This window comes from Tribolium castaneum, chromosome 2 (assembly GCF_031307605.1).
Source record: "Tribolium castaneum strain GA2 chromosome 2, icTriCast1.1, whole genome shotgun sequence".
Classification (NCBI taxonomy): domain Eukaryota; kingdom Metazoa; phylum Arthropoda; class Insecta; order Coleoptera; family Tenebrionidae; genus Tribolium; species Tribolium castaneum.
Window position 1 is genome coordinate 5,310,995 of NC_087395.1, and position 14,050 is coordinate 5,325,044.

At 27.8% G+C, this 14,050-nt stretch overlaps 1 protein-coding gene across 2 annotated transcripts in view; it reads left to right on the top strand.

The window, feature by feature from the left end:
- The window catches only part of LOC659947 (uncharacterized protein), a 48,188-nt gene that overhangs the window by 17,830 nt on the left and 16,308 nt on the right, over positions 1-14,050 (top strand). For both annotated transcript variants that reach the window (XM_008200949.3, XM_966213.4), the window contains exon 2: positions 5,663-5,899. In XM_008200949.3, coding sequence (XP_008199171.2) covers positions 5,663-5,899 — 237 coding nt within the window. The remainder of the gene's footprint in view (positions 1-5,662; positions 5,900-14,050) is intronic.

Below are 14,050 nucleotides of genomic sequence, written 5' to 3' on the forward strand. Positions count from 1 at the left end.
GTTTACATGTTTTGAAATAGTAAATTAATTTTTTTGACGAAAACACACTTTTTTTAAAGTAGTTACACAAAAACTAAAAATCGTGGAAGAATAATACTTTTACACAATTACTTAAAATCTGTACTGAAGGTTTGAAAAACTTTATGATTGCAATAACTGAAATAAAAACAAAATAAAATTAAAAATTGACACTTCTATTACGTAAATTATTAAATTAGATAAGATTTTAAAATAAGGTAAGATAGTAAAATCACGAAAAACTGAAAAATTATGAAAATGAATAACATGACATACTATGGGAAAATTATGAAACTAAAAAGCTGAAATACTGGAAGCCCAGGAAACAAAAAAATCTTTACATGTAAAATAAAATAATTACGAAATTTAAAAATTTCATGTAATGATTTTCAACTAAATACTAATAAATAATTGAAACAAATATTTTATTGTAAATTATTAAGGATAAACACAACTGTAACATGTTTAAAACTCATTTAGGATACACAATTCATTTTAGACAGAAGAAATTGTTTTTGGTTGTTTAGGGCAGGGATGTAATTAAACTTTATATTTTTAGCGACGTTTCGATCATTAAGTTACAATTTCTTCCGTTGAATTTTTTAAGAACAAAAAAGTCATTTCAAAATTCAGTTTAGGTTAGGAAAAATAAAAGGGGTACAAAATATTTGCACTTTAACAAAACAAATTTATTTCGAGTTAAAAAAAAAGCCATTAACATTTTTCTAAAATCTGGTCTCTAATGATGAATTGTGGGAACAAGAGAGATTCTTTTAGCACCTGAGCAAATCAGCAAACACTATTTCACATAGTTTGCATTTTTTTTGCTATCTTTTCCTACCTGCCCCAAGCAAATATTTTGCAGAGTAAAACCTTGATTGATATCCATTTGCCCTCACTAAACCGACCCTGGAGCGCTTAGGTGTGTATAATGATTTTACAAACATTTGCATAAAATTCCAGCGAGAATCGTTTCGATTTAAGTCAATTCTTGAAAATGCGAGTTTCACAACGACTGGTTTCGGTAGGTGTTTAAAATGGCTGTGTTCAGTCCAAAGACCCGTTAATAATGAAACAACTTTCTATTTTATTTAGCGAATTATGAATCCAATTTGATTCTTTGACATAAATTGCAGAAAGTGAGTTACAAAAACACAATAGAATGTTGTTGCAGAACCTTGGTACTTATGGGTGCAGTTGTTAATAAACTGTGGTCACGTGCGCAGCTTGGAAATAGAGTGACCAATGTCAAATTCCTGTTTGGACATCATTATCATAATTTGGGACGAAACTGTGTGGGTTGACATAACACAACGAGAAGGTCACCGAAATGAAAAGTAACAACTGATTTCTTTTGAGCAAACACAATTTGTCAATGCTTATTGGCAGTTTTCACTTAAAGTGTCAAGATCGCAACTTCCGAAGCGTTAAATACACCTGAAAGTTTTGTGTTGAAAAAATATCTAATTAAATACCTCATGTCGAGAATAGAATACCTTTAATTCCTTGCCCAAGGTTTGACATTTCAAAAGGAGTTCCTCAGAAGGAATGTTTTGTTCCGTTATTTTAAATATCTTAATTGAGGAATTGTTAGGCTTGTCTTTGCTGCATAACGTGTCATATTTTTTAAATTAAAGAAAAAAAATTCAAACTCTAGAAAACATATGGTTTAAGATACACATACGTGAAGAATACGGTTTCCACGCTCTAGAACTATTCAGTATTCAGTTACCGGAGTTTGAAATTGTTTTAGTTCACTTTGAAAAATCAAAATCAAGTTTGGATTGGAAAATATCATGTGTTGACTTTACTATAACGGACAAACAAATTTGCATCGAATATAATTGCTGATACACAAAAAACGTTTCCGGCAAAAGCTGTTTCAAGCAAAATGATTTGTAGTAATTTTTAACAAAAGAATTTGGCTGTTCAGTTGTTGCCTTATTTTGAAAATTTGTCAAACAATATTATTGTCTCTGAAAACTTAGAGATAGTAACAACAAATAGACACAAATATTTCGCCTGCTAAAGAGTTTTAGAAAATTTGAAGGGTGAAAAGAGAAGTTGTAATCGTCAGCCAAATAATTTTTTTCTATTAGAAACTGCTTTTTTATTAAAATGTTTCTGGCTAGAAATTTTTTTTCGTAATATACTTATCTGCTGACTGTTTCTATCAATAAATCATAGCAAATTATAAAAATATTTACAGAGGTCGTGAACTGAAAACCTAAACTAAAATAAGAAAACAGGGGCGGATTCAGAAATTAACATGGGGGGGAGAGGCTTCCAAAAATTTTTTAGAATGGTGAAGCTATTGAATGAAGCTTTTACTGTCATTTAAATAGATGTGTGAACAATTAGAAAAAACTTTTTAAACAAAAATGTTTTTTGGTGTAACTCTATATTTTGTGCATTTTTGCATATATGGATTAACTGTTTTAAGAATATGTAAATGCCAACATCGCATATTTCAAAATTATTTTTTTAAATAAGGTTGATAAAAATGTGAAATATTTATTAATGATTAGATCTTTCACTGAAACTATAAATTACAGTAGCTTTAATTTTTTAAAGTGCACAAATAATTTAGAACAAGTAACTTTGAGAGAAAATGCGACGTTGGCGTTTACATAGTTGTTAAACATAATGTTTTTTACAAGTAGATTTTGCCAAGATTTTCAAATAATTAGTTCTCATTGTTGAAAATAACAAATCTTTTTTAATTAACAATTAGAAAAAAAACTACAACATAAAATACAACAGGTAATGTTAATTTACATACAGTTGTTTAAGTTATTAATTTATTAGTAAGTTTAAGTAATAATAATTTCTGTATATAAAAAAACTTTTAAGCAACTTCCTTGTTTTAATTTTTGGGAGTCAATGTTTTATAAAGTTACAGTATTTTTTTTTCAATACAAAGAAAGGTATTTTGTTTGTATTTCTTTTTGTACTCAAAGAAATAAATTTTTTTGGCAACGTTTCGATTTATATTTAATCTTATTAAAACTTGGTAATTAGTTGAAAGTTTAATTGTTTTTTGTTTTCGTTAGTTTAATTTTATTATTTGCTTAGCATTTTAGTAAAAAAATTGATTTAATTACAATTACACCTTTTGCGTAATTATCAATATTTTTTTATTTTTTTTTTAATTAATTGTCAAAAATCACTGTTATATCGAAAATCCGAATGGTTCTACCTGCAATCTTAAGAAAACTAAATTCAACATCTATAAATGTCTAATTTTTTAACGTTCTTTGCATCATAGACAATTTCCAGAGTGTTGTTTAATACAAGCAGTCTTGTTACCCGAACTTAAAAATTTAAATTCATATTCATTTTAAAATATTTTTCCAATAATTCGGATTTTTTGTTTGTGATATCTAATTGAATAATCCCGAAAATATTTTGCTCTCCAGCCTTCAGTCTTAGCGTAGGTAAACCGAAAAGCCTAAATGACTTTAAAGTTTTGAAAAACCTAAATAAACGTTATCCAAAAAATCCAATAAAACAAAATTTGAAGAAACAACATAGCTAGGAACTAATTATTTATAAATAGTTGTGTATTGTAACTGAAATGTGATGAAATTAAGTGAAAAACAATAGTCAAAAATTGAATAAAAAAAAACATCAAAGTCTAGAAAATCTTGAAAAACCAGAACTCAAGTTGAAATTTTTACACTTTGTGTTTTCTAATTTATGGTTAGATTCTTAATTTTGAATAATAATATTGTTATTAACTTATTACAGATACGAGTTTTGGATATTTTGTTATTTTGAAGTTAATAATTTTTATATTTTTTCAGTGATTTGAGTATTTTTTTGATTTATTTTACAATTTTTTTAATAGTTTAATTCTTATATATTTATTATTTTAATTTTATTAATTATTCAGGGAATCACTTTAACAAACCCAAGATTATTATAATTTCATCATTAACAAAACAGAATAAAATACAATTAAACCTAAGACTCAATACAACTTGATCGTTCTTTCTAAAAAAGTAGGAAAGCTCATGCTTAGGTAATTTATGTGCAAATAAACCCGAAGTAGGTATTTGAAATTCTGAAAAATTTAAATATACAACAACGAAAAAACACGGCCAAACACAATTAAATTGAAAACCAAAAAGATTTGACCATTGAACCTGAAAAAAATGCATACAAAGTCTATAAAAATCTAAGAATTAGGTATATTATGACAAAACTTAAACCTTTGCTTGTCAAGTCAACGAGTGTTTTTCACTAAGTAATTTGGGAGCAATTTCTGCAATACCTGTTCTGTTTTTTTTTGGATTTGCACCTTTCAGTTCAAAAATTGCTGACTGCAATTTTTAAAAATTTGGAAATATTTTTTCGCTCATTTAAAATGGAAAGTCTAGATCTTTCCTGTAGTGTTTTCAAATTTTTAAAAAGGAATAACAAACTCCAAATTAAGTTAAGTTAAGTTTGCAGAAATTTAAACACCCATAACTCAATTTTTTCAAATGAAATGCTACAAGTTTTATTTAATTAAATCGTAGAGAATTTAATTCTGCATCGATCTTTATTAACATTCCCTATACTTATGTTTAATAGTTTTCAAGTTACAATAGCTTTTTGTTGGGATTGAGAAATTCATTAGCCCTAGGTCTATTCTCATGCTTTGCCATGAAAACGAATAAAAAAATGTGAGAAATTAAAGGTTTTAAGACTAACATTCAAGGAATTTATTTATTTTTAGGGAATGGATAACACAATTTTGAAAAGAGTATATCGTTTAAGTTTGATCAGAAATATTTTTATGACAAAGAATAGAAAAATAGCTGTAGTAGTTAGTAAGAAATTTCCTAGAATGACAAAAAAACAACATAACTTGAAAATTATCATAGATAGGCATGGGAAATACTAATACAGATCGATACAGAACAAAATTCTCCTCTATTTAGTAAAATAAAAATTGGGACATCCCATTTTAAAAAATTAAGTTATTGGTACTTGAAATTGTCCAAACTTAACTCTAAAATTTTTGGGTTTATTAACTTCATTTTCAGTTTTGAACACACTGAAGAACAGATATAGGCCTTCTTTTTTAATTCTCCAAATATGATTTCGAAATCTCCAAAACTAAGCAAGTTACCGATTTTTTAAGTAACAGGTGCAAATCCAAAAATTTTCAAAAAATTCTAAATATCTAAAAAATGATTAAACTTAGGTATAGGAAAAGCTGATAAAAGCTTCCTTAAAATAACTCAACTAATCCAAAAACGCAGTGAAAAACATAGTTTTCTATTTAGAATAAGAAAGTTAATAGCGACTTCCGGTATATCCGCAAGTGCTGCCATCTTGAAAATATTTTTATTGAGCAGAACTCAACTATCTTTTAAATAACTTTATTCGAACTTTCAACACTAATAATGTGAGGTTTAGACTGAACAGCCTGTATAATTTAAGTGTGAAAAAGTAATCAGATCAGATCAGATCAAATTTCATATACTAATGTTTTTGTATCAACAAAAATAGTTTCATTTTCACGAATTCAGTGTCTAAAAGTTCTAAAACACCTAAACTGTGTCTGCAATTTAGTATTTTGTCCGAAAGTTGGTGAATAAAAAAAGCAATATTCATGTACTATCTTTTTAAATTTCTCGTTTGTTTGTTTTAGGTTTGGTCTCAACTAGTGGACACGGAATTCATCCCTCAAGTGTCAGCCACATGCAAAGCCGGCCACATGAACATCCGTGTCGCTTTCAACAACAGTTTTTCCGGTGCTGTCCACGCTAGGGATTACCGAACACCGGCTTGTATGGTCCATGGAGACGGTGGTAAAGTTGTCACTCTCGACATCAATCTCTTGGCCCAGCAAGGGGCCAGTGATTATTGTGGACTGCTCGTCAACAACGTAAGTTGCAACACAAATAAAATGCGTCAAGGATGAGTCGCGTTCCACAATTGGAAGCGCGAATCATCTTTGTGACACCGATTGTTTGGGTCTTGTCAAGGCTGATCAATGCGAGAGTGTGTGTGGAAACTTTGTAATGAGGTCCATTTCGAGGCTTGGATAAGGGAAAGCACTAAATAATGTTAACAAAGAACATACGTGACCAATAATAATAGAAGTATAGCCATGGTCAAGTAAAAACTTTAAGTAGGTACTCTTTTTATTATAGGACACACAAGTGTGTAAACAACAGATAATATATTCAAAAGGTAATAAATTTTGTTGAAACTATGCTATGCCAAAATATACGACGGTAATGGATATTTTAGTAATGAAGTCGACGTAATTTTAGAAACATTACTAAATATTTTGAATATGTATTTCCATAATCACAATATTTGGAACCCAGCGAAATAAGCAGCTTAACTTAAATAATCTTATATTTAGTTTCAATCTGATGATTTATTAAAACATTTTTTTTGATCAAATGTTTTCTACCACAAAACTGGTAACACTGGATAAAAATTTTAATAAGAAAATAAATTATTATTTAACTTTTTAGAGCATTAATGAACGATCAAAAATTGTGGTAGGAAAGACACTTTGTGACTGATTGTGTTTCAGAAAGTATCAAATGTATTACAGAAAAGATGAATTGTATTTACAAAAGATTTTCTGAAATTCATTTGGTATTTTCTGATTAGTGAACACAAAAAAAGTGGCAGTGCATTTTTATGGTTTTTCGCTTATTAAATTAAAGTTTGTAAAATTTCCTACAAGATAGTTATTTTTTTGTAATTCAAATAGTTTTCGAAACATCTACTGGAAATTATTAAGTTTTCAAAACTTTTTTAACATTTAATTTAAAATCCCTAATCAATCTATTTTCGTTTTCAACAAAAATGAACAAAAAGGTATATACCAAGCATCATATTTTTGGAAAAACAAATGAGTATAATATACAGGATGTTTCGTGTAAGTCCTATTTCAGAAGTGTTGATAGTTTTAATAATTACGGGGTTGTTCAAAAAAATGTTGGCAAACTTTAGGATGTTATAGAGGCCATTATAATAGAAAAATTTTGCAAATAAATATATAGTCAGAAATGAAGCGTTTTGCTTCTGGAGCCATCTATTTCCAAAAAGTGTAATGCCGACTTGTTCACATTAAAAGACTTTAATATTTAATTAATTTTTCTAAAAATAAAATAAAAATATTGAATTTAAAAAGATAAAAAAAAGATCACCAAAGGTCGAAATTCCATGATTCGACAAGTAAATTTATGAAGAGAAATAGGAGAATTTCGTTTTGAACCACTATTACAAACTTATTGTTTTTGTCTTTTTCATCTCATTTTTAAGGCAAAATAATTAAATACAATAGCTATATACCTAACGAGTATGGAAATTTCTTTCGGAACAAGTTAGGTACAATATTTTTTGTAACGAATTTCTCAAAAAAAATATATTTTATAATGTAGTTTTTTTTGCTAATGGGTTAGTAGCAAGTCAAACAATCAAAAAAGTGACATGAACTTTCATGCATCGTAAAACAAATAATCGTTTTCAACTCAACGGTAGCGATTCCAACCTGTTAAATGTCCCTAGCTATTTGCAAAGTAAAAAAAACACCACAGTGCTGGAAAGTCCATTTCCCACACGGTCAAGCTATCTAAAAGCTATGAGTACAAAAAGTCTTTTATGTGATTTACACAGTGTTACATTTTTGGACAACGATGGTTTCAGATACAAAACGGTTTACTTCTGACTATTTATTTTTTTCTTTCTTAGGGAACCTGATAACATCTTACGGTTTGGTAACATGATTTTGAACCACGCTGTATATTAATTATTTGCGTTTGTGGACTGTCCGAATTATTCTATATTTAAATTTGGTAGTTTTCGAAATATTTAAGGTTCTCTAAAAGATTTTGATTCTTTGGCGTTTTCACATTTCTTGCAAATTTCAAATTTTTAAAATTAAAATACACATAACTCATTTTTTTTCAAATGAAATGCTTATTTTTTTTTTTCACTTAATCGAAAAGAAATTTTTTGTTGGTAATATTTTAAGCTTTCTTTTTAATATTTGAATCGTAGATTATAAACACAATTTTAAAACACGTTTTCCATATCATCGTGTTTTTTTTTTTTTGATATTTCATTAGTCATATCTCTTTTCGTATACGTTGTCATAGAATGAGAAAAAATATAAAGGATCAAAGTTTTTCAAACCAAAGTTTAATGAAATTATTTTGTATTAATAGAAAGTGTAAGACAGGGAACAGTTGCTAATTTTATGAGAAATAACTTTTTAGCCAATTAGGCAACAATAGTTAGTAAATTATTGACTAGTAAGGAAATAAAGCAACATAAGCTGAAGATGATCATACATAGCTAATACAAATCGATGCAGAACAAAATTTTGTTCCAATTAGTAAAACAAAAATTGGGGTATTTCATTGGGAAAAATTGTGTTATGGGTACCAGAAGTTGTACAAATTTAACCTTAAAAGATTGGAGTTGTTAACTTTTTTGTTTTTAACGCACTAACAGAATGATAAGACTCTCTCTTGATTTTCCTAATAAAAGTTTAAAATTTTCAAAAATGGCAGAGTTACCGATTGTTTAAGCAAAACCAAAATAAAAAAAACATAAAAATTTCAAAAAATTTGGGTATAGGAAAACTGATGATTTTTTTAAAATAACTCGAGTAACAATTGATACTGACTTTTGGTATAATCGGAAGTGCATTCATTTTCAGAATATTTTTTCAACAAGACCTAACGAATTATGACTGTAAATCAATTTTTAAATAAATACTATTATCACAACTTTTAATACTGCTAATGGGGGATTTCTACAGAACACTCTGTACACTTACAGTATTTTTCAATGCACACAAAGTTTTTTCTTGATAATACAATATGTCAAGAATAGTTGTTCATCAAGTCACCTATGAAAATTGTGAAGCCGTCAAAGTGACAGATACGTCAAAAAAATGCAAAGGGCTTCGAGTCTAAAAACGAAAGAATACAGAACAACAAAAATCACGAAAATATAAAACATATATCAAGACAAATTCTTCACTTGAATCAACTTTGCCGAAAAATCCAAAAATTGCGTAAAAAGCTAATTCAAAGATTGGACATAGAAAGTAGGATAGTTATTTGGACGAGACGGCACATTAAATTTGAATTTCATTGCCGATTTGATGAACAAATATTTTTGAACACATTGTTCTGTTAGCACTAATAAATGATTTTGTCGAAAAAAATGTATTTTGTGACGTGATATTGGACTTTTTTATGACGTAGCTCTTTTATTGTTACGTTTAAAAATGTACTTCCTATATTAAGGTGCTTCTGTTTCTTAAAAAACACATTATCTTTCACCACCTATCTACTTCATGTTGGCAACTGTACATAAATTTACCATAACCATTGAGGTGCAATGTAGATGCAATTTACAAAAAACATTGCCATCACTTGAAAAAAAATGCAAATATTACCAAACTTTTACGGTTTTGCTTGCAATTAATTCATGATAGTGTCAAAGTTTAAACTGTAGTTGAAGAATGCATCATGAAGAAGATGAAATTGGTTTTAATTTCAAATTTGAACTCGTTTGTTAACTGGCGATTTAAAATGACAACTATTTGAAGCACTCATTCATTATGCTCGTTCGTGTCTTAAACAGTATAACAATTAGTTTTTGAAATAACAATTGTGCAAATTTTTATAATCGCTTTTGTATTAGGTTATCATTTTAAAAAATAAACTGGTAAACCAAATGATTTGGATCTTGATATTTTATGAACAGAAAAAAAAAAGAATGAAATTGATAGCACTATTTTGACCAAACAATATTGTAGAAGTGATTGAAACACGGTTAACGAAATTTGTCTTTCTCATATTCTTTGTTGTCCTGTTTTTTTGTTTTTTTTACTTTATTGAGCTGTAACAGATTGGATAAATAAGCTTGAAATTTACAATCTGCATTACTCCAGTAAACAGATATTACTGTATAACACTTTTAAGGAAGATAAGAAATTTATAAAGTACCGTTGAGGTTGTTGTATCGTAAAATTTTATAGATGCCGATTAACATCATCAGTCATTAACTCCGCAATGGAACGTAAAATTAAATAGTTTGTTTATAGAGTAAAATAACTTTTTTGACATGGTGGGAGATAATATCAGATTCATTCATCTTATTATTACTGTTAGATTACGTTAATTTGGCGTTGTGATAATCGATCAGTGATTAGTTACGAATGAATGAAATTTGTGCTGAGCTGTGTGGTGGTAATTATTATGAAAAAATTTGAAATATTGCTATGAATTTTTAAACTGTATTCGTAATTGGACCTAAAACAAAAGTTTGCACAAACATTAGTTAACCCATTCACATTCCTTAGCCGACCACGACTGTGCTTTAACACAATTACACATTCCATTAATACCGCCGTTAGTTTTATGCAGACACAGACTGTATTACATAAGGAAAGCGGTGACAAAATATATAAATAATAGAATTTTTAAATTCAGGTGATACATTTGTCATGAAAACAGGAAAATTTAAAATAAATTCTATAGTTTTATAATCCTTATTTCAATATTTCGTTAGAACAGATTTATTTTACAATATCTAAGTTCTTGACATTCCAAACATTCTTTCTTCTTTCTTTTTAAAGCAGGAATTATTATTAACTCTTTAGGTCACAGGATAAAATCATTGGATCGTTATTTTTTCAGTTGTCTACTTTTGAACAATCTAATAATTTTAATGTGTAACCCATTTATGCCGCATGATTTGTCAAATTTAAAACTAAACAAAACTTTTGTTGTTGGAGAAATAATTGCTAGAAAAAAAAATTAATTTACAGTAATAATATTCAGATGAGAGATTAGAATTTTTGTTAAATACTTTATTTAATGTTCTTTTACTCTATTCGGAAATTTACAAAGAAATATGATCAAGCTTTTACTTAGTGGTTTCTGAAGAACACGAATTATTTCAACGATTTCTAATTTTAATCCCAGTCCTTTACTATAGAGTAGAAATCTGGCATATTCAAAGACAGGCAGTTTTAATGTTAGTTAAAAAATAATGACTAATAATAAACTAAAATTTCACCTAAATGAGGGGGAAATGAAAATAAGCTTCGCTTCTTCTTTAATCAGTTAATTAAGAGAAGATTTTAATCAAGACCTGGAGTGACTCTTTACGCTCAGATAACAATTTTGTTTACTTTCTCTTTACATATGACATAAAAAAGAATGCACAATTATAGATACCTAAATGCGGAGAAAGGACTGTAATCATTTAACTAAGTATTCCTACTGGTAACAAAAAATTAAAATGCGGGTATTATAAATTGACAAGAATTTAACTTACTTTTTCCCAAAAAATTGCAAGAAATAGAATTTTGCGTTTATTTTAATTTCTGAGTAAAGTGGTTTTTGTCTCTGAAATTAAATACCACTAAACAATGTAAAAACAAAGATGACAAAGAAGTTTCTTTAAATTGTCCTTTCCCTTCTACATGATTCTTTAGTTCTATTATTTTTATGAAACTTAATGTGAATAACACAGCAAGATTTAAAGAAAATTAATGTTAAAAGGAATTAAAAAAAAAAATTAAAATTAAATTAAAACTTTTACGACCCACAAATATAGTTTGTTATATATTTTTTCTTTTTTTTTATTTATTGGTGTATAAATAAATTATAACTTCATATTTTGCATTTTTGGAATTTTTGGTTTTAACTTTTTTGTGTGTACTTTTATTGACTTTTTCTTTTGTTTCATTTTTGCTCACTTTTAAAATATTTATGTGTTATTGCGTAAAAGAAAGGCTATTTAATTGAATCCAAAACAACACAAAAAAAAACTTACTGAGTGGTCCGTCAAAGTGCAGATCGATGTAAGAAGGAAGAAGTAAGGAAAGAGGAAGAATAGGAAGAAAGAGAACCTTGACGGCACGGCACAATTAAATTAACAATTAATAAATCCACTGAGAAATGCGGCGTGTTGCTGCCACCCGATCGCTTCTCGACTACTACTTATCTCTTAGTAAAAATATTACAAAAAACCCCTAAATGAAAAGACGCGCTAACATTATGCCTAATTTTAATTTTTGTTGTTTTTCTCAAATTTTTTGGTTATAATTTTTGTGATTCTTGTTTAAATATTTCTGAAGATACTTTGTCATTTTGTTTGAAAAATATTCATAAGACAAAGTAAAAATGAAATACAAGACAATTGAGAAAAATAAGGAAAAATAAAATTTGGCATAAATGTTTGAAACGTAAACATATTTTTACAATTTCAACATCAAGGCTTCCTAAGTTTTTTTAAAACGCTGCGGTGTCAATTTTTTTACTATTTTTTTTTGTCAATCGTTGTTTTGTGAAACCCCTGAAGGGAATAAGATTATATTATTTATTTATTTATATTATTTTATATTTTTTAAACGTTTCCATTTTCTGTTGGCTGGCTACATCTATTTTACATCATTACTTTTTGCAAGTGTTATACATTTTTCTATTTTTTCTTTTTTGTGTTTTGTCAGTTTTAGAGACTTTGATATATGTAGTATTTTTTTCATTTTTCTCTAGTCGTTTTGCTTTTCAACGTTCTCCAACTTTAGGTATATATTTCTTCTTCAATACATATTTATTCGTTTTTCAATATTATTTTTCTCTTTCTTTTTATTAATTTTTACTATTCTTTTTATTGTCTTAGTCTTTTTTCTTCTGTCTTCAACATTTTGTTTTCATGTTTTCTTATTTATTTCAAGTTTTGTTTTTATTTTTTTAATGTTCCTACTTTTCTTTCTTAAGTACATATTTCAGTTTATTTTACTAAAAATAGCATTTTTTTACCATAAATAGTGATATTTATCAGTATAATTATCACTAGTTTAATTCAAACTATCTTTTTTTTTTCTTAAAGAAAACTAACATGTGTTTCAAACTAGCACTTTTAAGATGTAATAAGAACACTTCCATGAAATGTCACCAATTATTCAATTATTATTTAATGGCACGTTTCGTTATTGCAGAAGGTATATTTGCAACATTTTTACACAACCAAATATCAAAACATTACAATAAATTTATTTTGATCTAGTTTTACTTTCTCCTAAAAAATCATAATTTAGCCACATAGAAAGTGGAATTGAACCTGTGACGAAACACAAGAGATCTGAAAAAACAAAAATAAAAGAAAAAATATTTACTCTTTTATAGTTGTATTAGATACATTTAATTTAAGGAAGTGGTTTCTCTTCTTCTTGCGTTTTGTTTTCTTGTATTCTTCAAGTAAAATCAAAGTTTTTTAAACTTTTTAAGTACCTATATCTTCATCCTGATTAGAATCTCGGAAGCTGTTACTTTCACTCACTTTTGATTTTTTACTTTTACCAAACATCTCTAAACTAGGCTTGATTAGTGTTTAAATAAATGATTTTCAAGCATGTTATGTCCAAATATGCAAACCGCGTAGGTTTTACCGTGTTCCACGATGACGTGGACGCATAACTTTGGCTTTGGGTGTTTACGTCCACGCCCTGGAATGAAATGGCTTAATAATGTTTTTCCTGCCACTATAAATAACCAAACGCTATGCAAAAACTGATCAAATTTATTATAATTATAACACAATTATAATTATCGAGAACAAATGCAATGTCATCCAGAGACCTCGAAGACCGCATACATGGCTCCAGCTCAGGGTTTTCTCAACAACACACACACAAATCTTGGACTAATTCAACGTGATCTTGTCGGTTTATAAATGGCGTAGAAAGGTGAAGGAGAGAGGTATCGATTGCTTAGTTGATACACCGTTTGATTGATAACTAAAGACCGGATTTTAGAAAACTTTCCTAACACGCAATTTTTAAGAGCTTTTTTAAAACTACCTCGAAATAATATTGTTTTGCTAAAACAAATATTGACACTTTTTTATTTTTTCCTAAATTTCTGAAATGTATTATTGTATTCTATATGAGTTCTAAACATCTTACATTTGTGTTTAACCTTCCTAATTTAAAATAAGATGTTTTTTTCAGTTTTCTATTAATATTTCGTTTAAAATTATCACA